Source organism: Coptis chinensis, chromosome 1 (genome assembly GCF_015680905.1).
Source record: "Coptis chinensis isolate HL-2020 chromosome 1, ASM1568090v1, whole genome shotgun sequence".
In the NCBI taxonomy this organism is placed as follows: domain Eukaryota; kingdom Viridiplantae; phylum Streptophyta; class Magnoliopsida; order Ranunculales; family Ranunculaceae; genus Coptis; species Coptis chinensis.
The window spans coordinates 89,340,007-89,359,723 of NC_141456.1; the positions used below are offsets into that span (position 1 = coordinate 89,340,007).

Sequence of the window (19,717 nt, forward strand, 5' to 3'; positions counted from 1 at the left end):
TGTTGCTTTCCAACCAAACAATGAGTACATCTATTTAAATGCGCACCTTTGATGTTTGACAAGGCCTTTTGCTTGGCAAAAACGTCCATGTCTTTCTCTCCCATATGACACAATCTCTTATGCCATAGTTCAGTGGAAGCTTTTTCTTGTGCCGCATTTAACTCTGTTTTACACAAACTAGCTTGTGAATTGTAAAGTGAACAACTCTTCTTTCATTTGGCTGCCATAAAGGAACATTTTCTTACCCATTACCAAACGAACTCTGGAAACCATCATCATCTAACTTCCCAGCGGAAATTAGGCTTAGCCTAATGTCAGGGAGATGTTTTACATCCTTGAGTGTCAAGGTGAAGCCGACATTGGTTTCTACATGAACATCATCAATGCCTATAATCTTAGAGACTCCATTGTTACCTTTCTTCACCTCACCAAATTTACCACAGTTGTAGGTAGTGAAGAAACTCTTGTGCGGTGTGACGTGATAGGACGCTCTAGTATCTATCACCCACTCTATAACCTGGCATGAGGTACTAACTCAGTACTCATCATAATCTAACACAATCCCCACTAGATCATTATCTGCTATTGTGGTAGTATCTCGACTTGTGCTTCCATTCCTCTTTACCATGTCTTCATATACACAGTTATTCTTCTCATCCCTCTTCAGTGTTCTACCCTCATATCTTAAATGACCCTTGGTGGAATAATAATAACATTGTCACTCAGTCTTAGGAGCTCTAGATTCACCTCTAGATTTGCTTCTGCCATTACCTCTAGAATAAGGTGGTTTTCTATTCTTGCCTCTCCCCCGCTTCTCTGTGACAAAGATCTCTGAGTGAGAAGAGCTATTTCGTGAACCCCTTCTTGTCTCCTCATTCACCAATGCACCGATAACCATTTCTATTGAAATAATTCCATCTGTAGCGGCTCCTCCGCCAAGAGAAACTGGCAAAGTCTCCAAATTTCGGTGTAAAAACATGATCTCGATTTTCTGGCAGAAAATCATAACTCTGTATGTAGAGGCAAGGGCGTGAGCACCCTTTGGAATAGGCATAGAAGGGCGTGCATGCGTGCCTCCTTCATAACCACATTCCAGTAACATGTTCTACGGAAAAGGAAAAAAAAACTAACTTCTTTTCTCAGGCAAGGGCGCGTGCGCCATTTTGGCAAAGCATATGCGAGCACGCTCGCCTTCTTCTCTTCATACGACCAGTACTGATGTTGCACATCCTAGACATTCTGATGTGCAAGACAAGGGCGCATGCGCCCCTTTTCCAACGCATATCTGAGTGCGCCCGCCCCATCAGTTCCATGAACAGGTCAGAACCAGTTCATGTAACATGGTGAGGGACTAACACCCAACAATAATATGCTAAGTAAGTTTGTCAGGGGAGAGCAGGGGAACATTTTGAAATCTCCTCGAATTCCTTTTCGTTTGTCAGGAGGAGATTTCATAACTATGTTACTTTTGTAATTTTAATTTGAAATCTCCTCCTGACAAATCATGCCCATGCAACATCATGTCTCAAGTCAGGACAAATCACAACTATGACTTGCATGACATGTTGCTTTTGTAATTCCATTTGAACCCAGTTCTTGATTCTTTCAGTAAATGTCTTTTTTGTTCATGTCATGGATGTCGATTATAGAAGCAAAAAATTGCATGTCATGGATTTTTTCAGTCTACCAGAGATTGCACAACTTTCTTCGCGCAATGATATCGACATTTTGAGGAGCGAATTGTCTATTCAATTCTTGTTTGAGGTCTTCTCATAAAGAGAATACAATATTTCCTAGTTCGATCTCAACATATTGGCGTATTCGGACATATACATGGAGGCCATGGTGATCTTGTCCCTTTCAAATTCGGGATTCATTACTTGGAAATATTGATTGATGTCAAAGATAAAGTTCTCCAATTATCTGGTGCCACAAGTACCTTTGTATGCTCAGGGTTCCAGACCTTTTATCATGGGATGGTCACCCAATAAAGAGAATGAGGCGTGGTTACTCGTTCAATCGCACCAACAACTGGGAGACATAACATTATTAGCTATCTATCTAATAAGATAGGGTTTTTTTTCTCTCACTAAAAGACAAAAAAACACACGGAGGATGGTCCAGATCTGTTTGAGGATTCTCTAATGGCTACTGTGTGCTAATTTGAATTGTTAGAATCGGGACACTAATGGGAACGGTTCCCGCTTGGTTATTTTGACTTTGTTTCCATCTAGGTCGCGGGTTCGACTCACTATATCACGACCTTTTTATTTTTTTGGGTTGGATCTCTTCCGATTTCATAAACAAGTGAAACTAAGATTACGGAAGTGAAACTGAATTACCTCTCTCATCATTTCACCTCTCACAACTTCACGCAACACTCGAGCAAAGCACTTAGGTAATTTTAATTACAAATTAAGCTCAAATTGATTCGAATTTCATTAAAATGGATATGGTGAAGTAAAATATTTGAAATATGGGTGAAATTTGATCATTTTGAATCAAACTTTTTATTGGTTATGTTTGGTGTAGGAAGGATAGGCTTTCATTACTGAATTTTTGAAAAATTAATAATTGCAGGAACTTAGATTGTTTAATCGACGACGAAAATTGATTGGGGGAGGATCTTTTAGGAATAACTTAACTCTAATCAAAGAAGGAGGCTCACTCAAGCAAGGTATGAACTTTTCTTGATTTTCCAGGTAGCAATATTGTATGCGGATTGCAAATTCTATCAACAAAACTAATCAAATTCTACGCGGATTGCAACCACATGGTTTCTGCTCATGCCTTAATAAAATGTGTGAACCAAATGTGTTTGCATGGACAGTGATTATCGGGTATTATTCTAGGATTGAGATGAAAGAATCTATGATGATCTTTTTTTTTTGCTTCGTATGCTTGAATTCATTAAAATTGTAACAGAAGTACAAAAGGGGATGATGTATAAGGTGGGAAACATGTTACCCCCCTATTTCATTCTCTACAAGTCATGTCTATACCATAACCTATTACAAACTCATACAAATCGGAAAAATATTTGGAATGGAGCTTCCCACTTGTGCAGCCAGGTTGGCCTACTGATAAGAGCCCAAAACTATAGTTTTAACCCTGTAACAGTCATACTTTTAGACTAATTATGTGAGTAATAATTAAGGGTTAATACTGATTCACGTGTTTTTATCGTTTTAGGGCTTCAAAGTCAATTATGTGCAGAAATGTGCCACTTTGATGAGATAAAGGAGCAATGGTTGGTTGCTAAGGAGTTCTGTGATTAAAGGCCAAGATTCAAGAAGACAAAACCTTTCTAAAGCCCGGTCAAAGCTGAAAAGTCAAAGTCAACGCGGGCGAAAATTGACACACAAAGTCGTGAGAACTTTTCGAAGGCCGTATCTTTGGATTCAGACCTCGGAATTGGGTCTACCTTATGTCAAAACGACCGGCTCTGGCAGAGCTTTACAATGGTTCAAGCATTGGCCCAATTAGAGGAGCAAAAGTGGACGAAAAGTCTATCGAAGTCAACTGCAGCTGAAGAGGCCTTTCTGGACTGAAAGTATTGGGTTTTTGGCCTGATTCTCCAGCCCAAAACATGGCTCCAAGCCCATGCACGATTTTTGGATCTGAACATATAAAAACAAAAGCTTAACTCTTTGTTAATGGTAGATAGTTAGACCTAGATTAAAAATTTGATTAGTTAGCCTCCATTAATTAGTTTTAGAACTTAGTTTTAGAATTTTAATTAGTTAATTAATTAGTTTTTCATATCTTGCTTTAGATCTAGTTTCATGTTTAATTAATTACTTTGGAACAAAGTAGATTATTAATTTAATTGAGTAATCTAATTGAGTTTTTACGGGTTATCAAATGGCGCCGCTGCCATCTTAGTTACCTCATAGTATTGTTTTCATAGTATAATTAGTCATTTTTAAGTCACATGAAACCCACCCACCCTTGTTTGATTCATACTGTGGTTGTCCGTTTCAGCATTGAAAAGTTCCTCAAAAAACTACACTGAGCGCGACCTGCACCCAAACGGAGTGCACCTGCGCCCAAACGCCTGGAACCTTGAGCGTGACCCACGCCCAAATCGAGCGCGACCCGCCCTAAAACAGTGTAACTTGAAGTTACGGAGCGATACTCCACGCCCAGTGGCGCGCCCGCCTAAAAGCTTTTTGCGAATTTCCACAAGTTTGTTTCGAACTTCGAGTTTTTAAGTTTTTTAGTGTTCTAACTTGTTATATACACTGAACACGCGTAAACAAGGCGTTATTCATAAAGCGAAAGCAAGGGCCTTGTCGGTATTCCTTTCTTCCATACCTTGCATCTCCAGTTAGAGGTTTATACTAATATATCAAGATTGTTTGGAGGGTTGTCGTATTTAGACTTAGACTTGCATGAGATTAAGGTCTGGTCGGAGAAAAACACCGAACGTAATTAACCGTCAACGTCAACAAACAAGTTTATCGAGTATACCAATCACTACACCTAGCTATTATTATCCCACCCACCACGACATAAATGCACGAAGAAAGAGACTCCTCTCTCCGACTTTTACAAATCCTTGGCGATAGCCCTAAATCTTGCATTGTTCTAGCGGACCCGATGGGGATTTTCAATTCCCCAAACATATTTAATTTGTTACCCGTTTTCCATGGTTTAGACCATGAAAAACCTTATCAACACATGCGTAGGATTGAACAAGTCCTTACAACATTCCATCATCCTACGGTTGGTGCGGAACAAATTAAACTGAGGGTATTTCCCTTCACCTTAGCCAATAAGGCAACGTCTTGGTTAACTGCCCAAGCGCCTAACTCTGTGGACCCGTGGGCTAAACTTGATCAGTTGTTTATGGAACATTTTTACCCACCCCTAAAGACGGATGAGATGCTTTCCAAGATTCATTTTTTTCGACAGAATCCTCATGAATCATTTTCTGAGGCTTGGAATCGTTTCACCGATCTGCTTATAGAGTGTCCACACCATAACCTAGTGAAAGACACGTTAGTTCGTGCCTTTTTCAAAGGAGTTCTAAACCACCATAAATAAGTCCTTGACATAAGGAATGGGGGTAGTTTCCTAAGTAAAGGAGCCTCGGAGGCTTACAAATTTTTAGAAGATCAAACTAAACGCAATAATAATTGGGGGGGTAGTGATGATATCCCTCGCTCTGCTAGTTCTTCTTCAACAGTTAAGGCCGCCGATATGTTTGAGATGAAACCCGATCCAGAACTTAAAAATTTAATCGAATCTCTAACTAAAAAGGTAGAGGCTATTTCTGTTCAACAAAAGCCTATCCCCATTATGAATGTAAACTCCAATCCATGTAATTTCTGTTTGAGTCCTGAGCACCCCGACTCCTATTGTCATATCGCCTATGAACAAAAACAATTAGAGCAAGATAATGTTTGCTCCATTAATAGCTATCCTATTCCTAATGCCCCATGGAGACAACATCCCAACTTTAGTTGGCGAAATAATCAACAAGTTACACCTCCAGGGTTTAATAACCAAAATGTTAGGCAAGCAAACAACTATAACCAAGCTCCACCTAGACAAGGACAAGGTCAGGGTAATTATAATAGTTATAATACCAATAGAGGTATCGTTCCGGTTAACAATAGTAACTATCATAACCCACCCATAAATAATCAACGTGAGATAGTTCGGTCGCACCACACGTGACTACTACACCTACACAACCGGATCGTGATCGGCGCTTTATACTGAGGTTACCCAACAACTTTTCCAATCAATGACTCAATCAAGCCAACAGATCTTCCAATCCATAAATCGGGGGCATACAACGATTAGCCCAAGAGAAAGCCCAACCAAAAGGCGTGTTTCCGGACAAAGCGATACCAAACCCTAAAATAGCAAACCAGCCTTTGAGGTAAACGGTAATACTAGTACGGAAACTACAATCGTAGGTGACCTAAATGCCATCACCACTCTCCGTTCTGGAAGAGTGGTTGATAACAAAGTAACTATGCCTATAGTTACCCCATCAGTACTCCCTATACCGGATATCGAACTAGATACCGAAATAGAAACTGAAAAGCCTACCACTGTAGAGGTACCAGTTAAATAACAAACTAAGAAACAGAAAGCCAAGGTTACACATCAAGTCGAGCCATACGCTAAATATAGAGCGAAACCACCATTCCCTCATAAATTAGCCATGCTAACCAGGGATACAAACTTTGAGGAGATTAGGAACATTTTCAAGAATCTAACTATAAACCTTCCTTTTCTCGAAGCTATTAAAAAGCTACCTAACCACGCTAAGTTTCTTAAAGAGTTGTGTACTACTAGGCGTAAGACCAACATACCTAAAGACGCCTTTCTAACTGAACAGTTCCCAACTTTATCTGAAAAAAATGGAATTGTTAAGTACAAGGACCCTGGTCGTTCTAATGTAAAATGCACCTTAGGAGATTCCCACCGGACGACCCGCTTTATTAGACACGGGGGGGCGAGTGTTAACTTATACTCCGTATTATTTGTATAAACAAATAGGTCTACGAGGAAATGCAACCTACAAGAATAACGTTGCGGTTAAGCGGACGAGTCAATTAAGTATCCTAAAGGTGTAGTGGAAAAACGTGCTTGTTAAGGTTCGGGATTTCTACTATCCCGCTAATTTTGTTATCCTCGATCTGAGTAAGCTAACGACTCTGTACCGATCATCTTAGAAGCCCTTCTTGGCAAACGCAAACGCACTTATAAATTTCTGCGATGGTAAGATGTCCTTATCTTTTGGCCATCTTTCTATTGAAGTAAATGTTTTTAAAATGATGAAACAGTTACCAGAATCGTCTATAGATGGGGAGGTTAGCATGATTGAGAGCTTAGCTTAATATTATTTTAACAACATTTTTCCCGAAAACAATATGTATAAATTTCTTTCTTTTGGAACTTCAGATTTTGTAAATGACTCCTACTTAGAGGAAGTCAACACCATCCTTGAGTCCACACCAATTGTAGACCCTTCGGTTGCTCCATATACTGAGTATGAAGACTTGCTACCTAAGCAAGTATTCATTATGCAAAATGGGGACCTTGATGAAACATCTATTGATTTTCCTTCCACCCTAGTGCTTAAACATCTTCCCCCGGAGTTAAAATATATTCAACTTGATCCGGATGGTAGTCATCCGGTAATTATATCTTCTCAGTTAACTAAGGGTGAAGAGACACGTTTAATCCGGGTGATTAGGGAACATCGGTCTGCGATTGGTTGGTCCCTAGCCGACATTAAGGGAATTGACCCTAATGTTTGCACTCATCGCATCCATTTGGAGGATAACGCGAAGACTTCTCGCGAACCTCAGCGTCGTCTGAACCCTACCATGAAAGAGGTGGTTAGGGAAGAAGTCTTACGATTACTCGATGAGGGTATCATATACCCAATCTCTGAAAGCGAATGGGTAAGCCCCATTCATGTAGTTCCTAAGAAATCGGGAGTTACCATGGTACGTAACGAAAAGGGTGACTATGTTGTCACACAAGGTCCTATGAAATGGAGAATCTGTATTGATTACAAACGTTTAAATGCTATTACACGAAAGGATCACTTTCCCTTACCTTTTATAGATCAGATGCTCGAACGCCTAGCTCGTCATGCTTTTTATTGTTTTCTGGATGGCTACTCAGGCTATTTTCAGATTATTATTGATATTGATGACCAAGAAAAGACTACCTTCACATGTCCCTTTAGAACGTATGCCTATAAACGAATGCCTTTTGGCCTTTGTAATGCTCCTGGTACCTTCCAGCCGTGTATGCTTCATATATTTAGTGACATGGTAGAGCGCTTTATGGAAGTTTTCATGGATGATTTTTCTATCTATGGAGACTCCTTCATAGACTGCTTCTCTAACCTGTCTAAGGTTTTGACACGGTGTGAAGAAAAGAGCCTCGTTTTAAATTGGGAAAAGTGTCATTTCATGGTGAAAAAGGGCATAGTACTAGGTCACATTGTATCTAGCGATGGCATCGAAGTAGATAAGGCCAAACTAGATAAGATAGCGACTCTACCTAAACCACGGACTGTCCGTGATATTAGAGCCTTTCTAGGCCATGCAGGTTTTTATAGGCGATTTATTAAAGATTTCTCGAAAATAGCTAGGCCTTTAACTAATCTGCTTTTAAAGGATGCAATCTTTGATTTTAATTTTAACTGTAAGCGGGCTTTTGAAACTTTAAAAGCCACCCTAACCTTGCACCAATTATCTGACCTCGATTGGTCTAAACCTTTCGAACTCATGTGTGATGCTAGTGATTATGCGGTTGGTGCAGTTTTGGGACGAAACTAGATAATAAGTCCACTTTATTTATTTATTATGCTAGTAAAACCTTAAACGATGCTCAACGGAATTATTCAACTACCGAAAAAAAAGAATTCTTAGTCTGTCATTTATGCTTTAGATAAGTTTCGTCCTTATTTGGTTGGTTCTAAAACTTTAGTTTACACGGACCATGCAGCCCTTAAGTACCTTCTTGCAAAGAAGGATGCTAAGCAGAGATTAATCCGATGGATCCTTCTCCTGCAAGAGTTCACATTAGAAATAAAGGACAAAAGAGGGGTCGAAAACGTAGTTGCCGACCACTTATCATAGTGATTCTGAGTCCATACTGGACTCCTTTCCTGATGAGCATCTGTATGCTATTTTTTCAGCACCATGGTATGCTGACATTGTAAATTATTCGTATTGTGCGGATCAGATTATTCATCGTTGCATTCCCCAGTGGGAATATAATGAAGTTCTATCATTCTGCCATGACAAAGAGTGTGGTGGCCATTTTAGTGGAATGAAAACAGCTGCTAAAGTTCTTCAATGTGGATTTTATTGGCCTACCCTTTTTAAGGATGCCCAAGTGCATTGCAAGACGTGTATTCGTTGCCAACAACTTGGGCGAATCCGCGTAATATGATGCCATTAAATCCAATCTTGATAGTAGAAATTTTTGACGTTTGGGGTATTGATTTCATGGGTCCCTTCCCTGTTTCCCACGGTTATATTTATATTCTAGTTGTCGTGGACTACATGTCTAAATGGATAGAGGCCCTAGCTTGCCGTAGCAATGACCATAAGACAGTTGTATTTTTTATTAAGGAATATATTTTCTGTCGGTTTGGCATTCCTAAAGCCATCATTAGTGATGGTGGAACACATTTTTGCAACAGAGTTGTTGCATCCCTAGTGAAAAAGTATGGAGTTACACACAAAGTAGCAACTCCTTATCATCCACAAACTAGTGGACAAGTAGAAGTTTCTAATAGAGAAATCAAAAAGATTTTAGAAACAACTGTAAACCCTGATAGGAAAGACTGGTCGAAGCGTCTATCGAATGCCTTATGGGTGTATAGGACGGCTTTCAAAACTCCTATAGTATTGCTCCCTTTAAAATTTTATTTTGGGAAACCATGTCATTTGCCCGTTGAATTAGAGCACCGTGCTCTGTGGCCTATAAAAAGCCTTAACTTCAATATTGATGAGGCGGGTGTCAAACGCAAGTTGCAATTGAATGAGCTTGAAAAAATCTGTAGCGATTCTTACGATCTCGCGAAGGATTATAAAGCTAACATGAAACGTGTTCATGATATGCAAATCTTGCGTAAAGAGTTTGTGGTTGGTCAAAAGGTTTTGCTTTACAACTCCCATCTACATATTTTCCCAGGGAAACTAAAAACCCGTTGGTCTGGTCCTTTTCTAGTTATTGAAGTCACCCCTTACGGGGCAATCACCTTGGTAAATCCCAAGGACAACAGTACCTTTCAAGTTAATGGTCAACAGTTAAAACATTTTCACGAACTTCTGTCCCCTAATGTAGAGGAAGTCCTTTTACAGGACCCTGTCTATGAGGATTGACCTTTGTCATTTGGTGTACTTCCTTTCACTTTCATATAGTGGTAAGTGCACCGTTCAGGTAACCGGGCCCTCCCTATGGAGTGTGTGAATGTAAGTACCGTATCCTAAGACCACAGTTAACATAATTCACGTTTTCCACTTTTGCATGTTTTCTCAGTTTTTGAGTCATGTTCCTCTATGGAGTGAATTATGTATTTATTGTTTTTCGTGTTTCTTATAAAAAAAAAAAAAAAAAAAAAAAATTAAATCGTAGAAATAGCAATCCAACAAGTCTTGGGAATCTTACTTTAAACAACCCACGTTAAAACAAATTTTGTGTTTAAAAACTTGTTTGGGGGTGGGGAGTCGGTGTTTCCATCCGGATTGCTCGAACTTTCCATTTGTGTTGCTTAGGCCCATTAGTTGTAGTTCATTTGGGTTGACGTTATCTAAAACTTAGATTTCCTTCGTTCGCATAACTTACGTCACACACGCACTTCGAGGCATTTTTCCACCTTCTTCTAGGTCACCCATGGTTGGAATTGAGTGTTTTATGGATCATTGGATTGGAAATTCTCTACTGATCATTTCCATAACTCATTTGCCAAAATCGGACCAGTAATGAAGCGGCAAATTGAATTTGAAATTGCGCGAAATATTAAAAAAGTTCGGAATTCAAATTGGGCTTGGGCCCAAACTCGCCCAAGATTGGCAAGCTGCTTGCGCCGACTCCTTTGTTTTTCCACGAAACAGATGTCGCTTCTCTAATCCCACCACCACCATTAACAAAGTTTTCAACCTAAAAAAAAAAAAAAAAAAATCGTAGAAATAGCAATCCAACAAGTCTTGGGAATCTTACTTTAAACGACCCACGTTAAAACAAATTTTGTGTTTAAAAACTTGTTTGGGGGTGGGGAGTCGGTCATTCCATCCGGATTGCTCGAACTTTCCATTTGTGTTGCTTAGGCCCATTAGTTGTAGTTCATTTGGGTTGACGTTATCTAAAACTTAGATTTCCTTCGTTCGCATAACTTACGTCACACACGCACTTTGAGGCATTTTTCCACCTTCTTCTAGGTCACCCATGGTTGGAATTGAGTGTTTTATGGATCATTGGATTGGAAATTCTCTTCTGATCATTTCCATAACTCATTTACCAAAATCGGACCCGATAATTTAAGCGGCAAATTGAATTTGAAATTGCGCCGCGAAATATCGAAAAAGTTCGAATTCAAATTGGGCTTGGGCCCAAACTTCAAGACAAGACACACCTGCACCCCGCTTTGTTTCCACGAGCGACGATCGCGTTCTAATCCCACCACCACCATTAACAAAGTTTTCAACCTAAAAAAAAAAAAAAGGAAAGAAAACCTAACTACACCCACGCCAAGCAATTAAGCCAAACTGAAATCTTCTCCAAACCATTACTACCACCAACCCCAACAATTTTAAAACTCCGAAAACAGCCACCAATTCAAGCTTCAACCTGCCACCGTACCCACCATCGCCACCACCGTTGTTTTTAGTTGTTTTACATCAAACTCGCCTCCTTCACCGTCTACAAAACCATTGGTTGTTTCAAAAACTTCAATGGCGCTACGACGAAGAATTGTCCGGAGCACGCATTTCGCGGCCGACCGGCCAGCCCATTTTACGATCGCGAGATGATTAGGAGAAATTGGATTGGACTGTGGTACTCGATTGAGGAGTTCTATCACTACGATTTGGTAGAACAGTTTTATAAGAAGCGAGAATTGGAGGGGATAGGATTTTCATTAAGGTAGCGAGAACGAGGAGGGAAATAACGGTGAGCAGGTTGTTGGCGAAATGTTAGGAATTACGCCTAAAAGCAACCTAGAAACAACCATTCAGGAATCCCAGTATACTGGAGTTCCTGCTTTGATGAAAGATACTGTCGTGGAGGGTGAATACAATACGAGTTCTCATTACGTTCGCTAGTCAACCCTGAGAACCAATCAACTGGCTGTAGCTCAGTGGATTAGTAGGAACGTCCTCGGGAAAGACAAAGTCAGTGATATCGGTCTGCAATGTCTGCACGTTCTCTGGATTTTGCAAACGAATAAGTATAATTTATGCATCCTCGATTTAATTTTTATTGTGATTAGAGGAGTGGGAAAGAGCATGGAGCCTCTTCCCGTATTGATCACTAAGGTCATGCTCTCATTTAGAGCTGTCACAAAATCTGTTCCTATTAAGATCAAATTGCATTCTAATGCAAGTATCTATATGGATTGCATCCAAGAGACTTGGCCGTTGTCTGAAGGAATGTGGTTGAGTCGGAGGATGGAAGGGAGGATATGACATGTTTGGATGACGATGCATTAGATAGTTGTACTTCTAATTTAGAACGCATGCAAGTGTTTCAAACTGGCTTGCGTTGCATTTATGGTATTTGTGAAGATATTCGAGATAGACAGATTGTAGTTAGAAATAAGCAAACGAACCTTTAGACGAGACTTGAAATGCTCGAAAGGGGTTAGGACGATATCTTGTCTAACATGGAGACTATCCACCAAAGATCACCAAGCCCGAAGATGCGATTACTCGGGACTGAGAGATGGAAGCACGCTTGTTCCGAATAGAGATGCTACGACGCATGCCACCCGTGGAGGATTCTGTTTCAGCCGAGTCTGAGAGGCATGAGCGTCGTCACCGAAGGACAGATGGCTCAAGCCATTTTTCATCCCAGGACCAATCTCCATCTCAGGGTCCATCTTCATCACATGGCTAGGTGTTCACCATCAGTTTGTGTTCGCTGTTATTTCATTGTTTTTATTGTTTTATTAGTTGGACTTTAATTCAGTTGTTAAATTTAAATATTAATGTGTTTGTTTTATGTTGTTTGGATTTAAATTTTTAATATAAATGGTTATTTTTGAATTGTACGTGTTTTTATCATTAATCCCACCTTCCCGAATTGTTTTGGGGTGGTAATATTTATACCGAGCATAATTCGTTATATGATCATCTTCTGTAAGGTTGTCTTGGAGTAAAGGTTGCGGATTTGGCTGATATCGGCATATCTATGAATATGTGTGGTGGTAGCATGAAACCTAGGAGAGTTTAGAAGTTACTATCTAAATCCAGTATAAAAAGATACCAGGGTTGTTAGAAAATCAAGAATATGGTTTGTTTCCGTTTCGGGTTTGGAATTTTTCTATTTCTGGAAATTGCCTTAAAACAATTTGGCAACTTGCCGATTCGTTTTGGAAGCTCAGAACCTATTTAAACTTCATTCATTCTACACTAACAACCCACACTACACCCCACCATCATCTCTCACCTCTCACTCCAAGCTTTTCCTTTTTTTTCCTTGTAAACATCTGTTTCAAAGACTTATGATGACCGTCGCCTCGATGAAGCGCACCTGCGCCCTCGACACTATCATAAATTTTACTCGAGAGCGACCACCGCTTTAGTTGAGACTTCGGCGCCAAACAACTGAATAACTCAAAAACACCTGAAGCGACCAGCGCTTCAAGTGGAAGCGCACTGCTACCGCCCCCATAAACACAAAAAATTCCAATTTTCTAAGGGTTGTTCCAGGATTTTTGGACCTATTCAAAAGAGTAGTTGAGCTGACATCTCCTATAGTCATACCTGAACAGTCTTCCGAAGACGTGTTGGGAACCGAGACCTATGGACATTGGTTCCGAAACAAGATCCTGCAGTTAGGATGGCGCCATCTACTGGTAAGTGATGACGATTCATATTCAGCACAGCTTACTGCTTATTTCTATGACCACGTTAGATTCTATTGTAATCAGGATGGAGAACAAGAATTGTCCGTCGTAGTCGATGACACGACACTAGAATTCAATAAAAATGTTGTCGCTTTAGTTTCAGGATTACCAATACCTGATGCTGTTCATACATGGGCATATATGACCGATAATGCATACCTTTATGATTATACATATTTCCATGAGTATTATGGGGGAGGGGTATTTTGAGTAATGGACCAGGGGTGATATAGCATTGCCCTTGGTAGCCTGTCCCTAAACGTAGGCACCACCATGTTATTTATCCTGATGAATATTTTGGGGGAATGACAGCTCATTTCTGCAAACAGTACTGCTGGTGACATTTTCCTCACTTTAGCTGAGGGATGTCGCCGATATGACATTCCTCGAGTTTTAGTCGCTAGTCTTAAGAGAGCCCAAAGCATGAGGCGTAAGTATCCTCTTATGCCTGTTTTGGTAAGCCGTATCATGCGTAGTTGTTTACCTGTATTCTGTGCCCAATTCACAGATTGGAAAAGGGTTGAAGTCATGAGACCCACCAATTGGGTGGTTCGCTCATTGCGAATTATGACTTGGCCGGGATGGAAGGTGCCACCTCAATTTGGTGGCCCCGTACATCCCATCAGACATAATAACACTTAACAGGTTAGCATTAGTAGATGATAAATGGCGGCAAGCTTGGCAAGTTATAATGGCCCGGCCGATCTTGAAGGAACCTCATCTCTTTTGATGAGGAGGAGGATGCTTAAGTGGGAGATAAGGTAAGTTTTAGTTTGTTATTGTGCGCTTATGTCCCAAGCAATTTAATTCTGTTAACCCCATAATGGGTGGAACTCTTATAGAGTTTGCGTCGAGATTTTTATTTCCTATATTAGTATGTTCTAACCTTGTTTTGCGATGTTCCGAATTTCACGCGTTTCCATGGTATTTTTTTTTCTACCATCTTTATTTAAATGCTTTGAGGACAAAGCATGCTTCTTGTTTGGGGGGGGGGGGGGCATAGAAACACGTGTAATTAAGGCATCTGTTAGGATATAGATATGTATAACATGCATTTGTTTTCAAAAATTTCAAAAATATAAATAAATAAGTTTATGCTATACACTTAGGAATATTGGTATTGTTTTCTTTCTCTATGCTCTTAACAATCTAGAAGTCTCCGTGAGCTTTTGGATCGAGAATAATTGTTAGAAACTTAGGTTAATATGTAGGTAATAATCTTTGCATCTATCTATAAATATATTACATGAGTATCTATAATTGTTAGCGATAAGTTTAAAATCTAGGCTAGAGTACTTATTCTACAAATCCTGTGAGAATATAGCCTAAAGCCTTATATGAGCTAAACATTTGAGAAATGACACAAAGGAGAAGTAAAATCCGGATAGAGAAATCACACGTCCACTTGCTTGATCACTATGCCATATCCTAAGCGAAAATTTAGGCCCTCTTTGGATCGATATAGCCAGAAATTCAAACCTATGAATTATTTTCCGCTAGTCGCCCCTCTGAGCCTTTCTTTAGCCTTCCATAAACCACAATTCCTTTACCCTGTTACAAAAACAAAACAAAATAAAAAATTCAACTTACCCAATCTAGAATAAGCCTGAGAATAGAATGAGTGAAGAAAGAAGAAGAGAAAAACCTGTGGAAACAAAAATTAGTTAGTTGCTTCCGAAAAAAGAAAAGAAGTTTCCATCCAAGGAAAAGAAAAAAAAATAAATAGAAATAAATAAAAACTCCAAAAATAGAATAAAAGGGAGTCAAAAGCCAAAGAAAAGAAAAAGAAAAATATGGCTAAGGATGGAAATAAAGTATAGAAGCAAAAGAAAATAACAAGGTTTTCTCTAAGTTACATAATATGAAGACTTTATTATCTCAGACTTGTCCTTTTGAATATCCATTTCCTTCCTTCTTAAACCATCTCCTAATCCCCACAACACCTAATAAAGACCTCTAGCTCAATTAGGAATAGGTTAGTGTGATAGTAAGTGGCAGATGTGTTTGATCGACTCGGCTTCCTTGTTGTTGTCATTGAGATTGTAAGGTAAAAAGTGTGCCCACCGCACACTAGAGTAGCGAAACTTGAGCGGAAAAATCAGAGTGGTTTTCGTCTTGACATTTGTGTGAGGACCTACTTAAGGACGCTATTTCGAGTTTTCATAAACGAACCTGCTAGGCATTTCATAGTATTACTCATAGTATATATATTTGTATCATAGATGATTGATTATTATGCATATATTAGGTTAGGTTTTTTACTTGGTTATTCTTATTCATTTGCTAGTGAGATGTATAGATAGTTGAGACATGAATGAGGAAACAATAGTTTTATTTCTTAGTCGTTGTAGTATAGATGAAGTTTGTGAGTACCTTCCTTGGAAAACTCTCACGAGGCTATAACTCGTCCACTAGGGAATTCCTAGTGGTTTAAGGTCTTGTTGCATATGGTCAATGCAATCGCACTCAGGGAAACGAAAGTAGTTAGAACTCCATTTTTGGTCACTTATTCTAATTTCTCATATTTGCTTGAGGACAAGCAAAATGCTGTTTGGGGGTGGTTTGATAAGAGCCTAAAACTGTAGTTTTAACCCCTAGAAGATCATACTTTTAGACCAATTATGTGAGTAATAATTAAGAGTTAATCTTCGATTACGTGTTTTTATCGTTTAGGGCTTCAAAGTCAATTATTTGCAGAAATGTGCCACTTTGATGAGATAAAGGAGCAATGGTTGGTTGCTAAGGAGTTCTGTGATTAAAGGCCAAGATTCAAGAAGACAAAGCCTTTCTAAAGCCCGGTCAAAGCTGAAAAGTCAAAGTCAACGCGGGCGTAAACAAAGACACAAAGTCGCTAGAACTTCGAAGGTCAGATCTTTGGACTCAGACCTCAGAATTGGGTCTACCTTATCTCAAAACGACCGGCTCTGGCAGAGCTTTCTAATTGTCCAAGTCTTGGCCCAATCAAAGGAGCAGAAGTGGACGAAAAGTCTGTCGAAGTCAACTGCAACTGAAGAGGCCTTTTTGGACTGAAAGTATTGGGTTTTGGGCCTGATTCTCTGGCCCAAAACATGGCTCCAATCCCATGCACGATTTTTGGATTTGAACATATAAAAACAAAAGCTTAGCTCTTTGTTAATAGTAGCTAGTTAGACCTAAAACTATAGATAATTCTAGATCTAGTTTTCATTAGATAAAATTAAGTTTAGTTTAAATTCAAATCTTGTTTTAGATTAAACTCTTAGAATCATTGTTCTTCATTAGTTTGATTAATAAAATAGTTAGTTTGTCAATTTCAATTTTTGTCATTTACAATTGTTTAGATCTAAATTCCTTGATTACTTGTTATTCATTTCCTAGTTATTACCTGAGATTTCAATCATTGTTTAGATAATTTGCATAAGAATAGAATTTTTATATGATGTCTAGTTTTAAATCAATGGGAAATGATAGTAGTATGAATCAAGGCTAAACCTCCATTAGAGGGGTTGAAGAAGCCTTGATGACGCTTGATCTTTGTTAAACTTAGAAATCGTCATGATAATTATTCCACTCTAGAAACGATTAATTCACCATGAGAATGGGTTTAATCGCTCCCATGCTAGTTATGAATTGGTAGAAATGCCATGTATAATTAGGGATTATAATTACTATTTTGATATGGAAGCATTCAATTTGGATCACGACGAGTCTTTGTTAGTAGGATTAAGTCGAGTTAAGGTGGATTCAATTCCCTTTAATTCTTTATCTAGATTCAAACCCTTAGCATTCTATCATTTTGTTATTCGTAACTTGTTAATTGAATTCACCTCGTAGTATAGAATTCCCCTCGTAAACCTCTCATTAGACTTAAGAACGATTAGTTAACTATGAAATCATTCCATGCTAGAGAACTAGGAGTGGAACGAATTTGTTACTCCACTCTATTTCGATAGAATTGAAAGTAGAAAACTTGATAAATATAGACTCGTAATAAGTTTTAGTTTACTTACGTTTTGAGTTTCATCGTTCATTTCTTAGGTAAACTATTATTTTTTTCCATTTATCACCTACCAACAGTGATACACTCCTCATTCTCAGTCAAAGATACCCCCTGTTTGGCCAGCAAGTCCGCCGTGAAGTTGCCTTCCCTCCAAATGGTTGTAATCATCCACCTTTGAAGTCCCTCTGTGCATGTTATCCATCTAGGTTGTAGCATCCAAGGAACATCCCCAGTTGCAAAAGCTCGCGATGTTGCCTCAGAGTCAGTTTCAATCCACAGGTTCTTCCAACCTTGTTTAAGGGCTGTCTCGACGCCCACAATGATAGCCATGCACTATGCTCTATAGTTATCCCCCGACCCAATGTTCATGCTTAGTGTAAGCATGAATTGACCCATGTTCCCTCCGAAAGCGATACCAATCCCAGATGGCCCAAGATTCCCTATTGATGCCCCATCAGTGTTAAGTTTCACAATGTCTGGTTCTGGTGGAATCCACGTACATTGTTTAACATGCGGTGCTTTTCTCATATGGATACCCACATTCTAGTACTGAAGGATTGCAAATTCAGGAGGGGTCTTGTAACAGTGACCCTTTGACAGCTTACATGTGATTCTTAGCTGCAATCAAACAAACGACTTGTAGTTTCCAAGCTTTGGCTTCTTCCCATCAAATGCACCTTGTTTCATTCTTTCCATATACTTACTAGAGATGCAACCACACAAGATTTCCACAGATCATGCAGCAAAGGACTCTAATTCTGGTTAATCTTTAGTGTATTGGGAAAACTATTAATAGCAGTGGTTACCTAAAAAACCTGTTTGACCCAATCCCATAGCTCTTGCCCAAACTGACATTGCCAAAAGAGATATTGTGTAGATTCCCCAGCACTTCTACACAAGCGGCAACAAGAAGACAGAGAGATGCCTATTTTTTGAATTCTTTCATCAGTTGCAATTCCCCTTTTAATAATTTTCCATGCCAGCGCTGAGGTTCGAGGGTGTATACAACTATTCCAGATGCTCTTACTCCATGTAATTGTCGGCCTCCTCTTTCTTATTTCATCATATGCTGATTTTGTTGAGAAGTTTCCTCACAAATCAGGGCACCAAACTACATAATCCTCAAAGGTAGGACTGTATTTCAGAACATCAGTTGAACTTTTGTGAACTCAATTCATTATCTCTTGTAACACATGAGGGATGCACCAGTTATCACCTTCAAGCAAATCACAAACCTTAGCTCGACAGCCCTTTAATTCCAGTGAATTGATATTGAGCATGTTTTTCAATGATTGCTTACCCAACGAGTTGTCTCTCCATATATCCACATTGTCACCACTTGCTATCACCCATTGAGTTCTACTCTTCACTTCCACAAGAGCTTTTCTTATCCCGGGCCAAACAGAGGTTGGTTTGTAAGATTGAATAAACTCTCCATCTTGATTGAAGTACTTTGCTTTCATGAATAAAGCAAAATCAGTTTCACCCTTTAATACTTCCCAAGCCAACTTCATTAACACCGCAATATTAATTTGCTTGAGCCTTCGAATCCCTAGTCCTCCTTCCCAAGTAGGCTTGCATACCCTTTCTTATGCTTGGATCACCCGACCATAGAAAATTCCTCATGATATCCTCTGCTTCTTTGACCATAGCCATTGGTCATTCATGGATGGACATGGTGTAAATTAGGATGCTACATAGCACTGACTTGATCAAAGTAATCCTCCCTTGAAAAGACACCCTCTTTCCCTTCCAACTTGTAAGACTTTTCCGAATCTTATCTAAGATCGGTGTCACACAGGCCCTAGTAACTCTACCTTGCTGTAGACTTACTCCCAAATATTTCTCTGGTAAGAAACCTTCCTTCATATTCAACTCCAACAACACATCCTATTTTCTCGACTGAGTAAAGTTACTGAAAAAAACTTTACTTTTGTCTTGACTGATAAGTTATCCAGCTGCGTTCTGGTACCTCCTCAAGATATGATTAAGCTTTTTTATCCCTCTTTTCTCTCCATTTGCAAAGATAATGATGTCGTCTGCAAAAATAAGATGACTCAGAGCTGCCACTTTCTTAATGATAGTTAGTGGCTTTAGATGGTTTTTGTCCCTAAGATAAT

At 39.3% G+C, this 19,717-nt stretch overlaps 1 protein-coding gene across 1 annotated transcript; it reads right to left on the reverse strand.

Moving 5' to 3' along the window:
* Positions 1-18,766: 18,766 nt before the first annotated feature.
* On the reverse strand, positions 18,767-19,111 carry LOC147525695 (uncharacterized). Its single transcript, XM_086580389.1, has one exon. It carries the CDS (start codon positions 19,109-19,111, stop codon positions 18,767-18,769), a length of 345 nt encoding a protein of 114 aa, XP_086436515.1.
* Between the last annotated feature and the right edge of the window lie 606 nt (positions 19,112-19,717).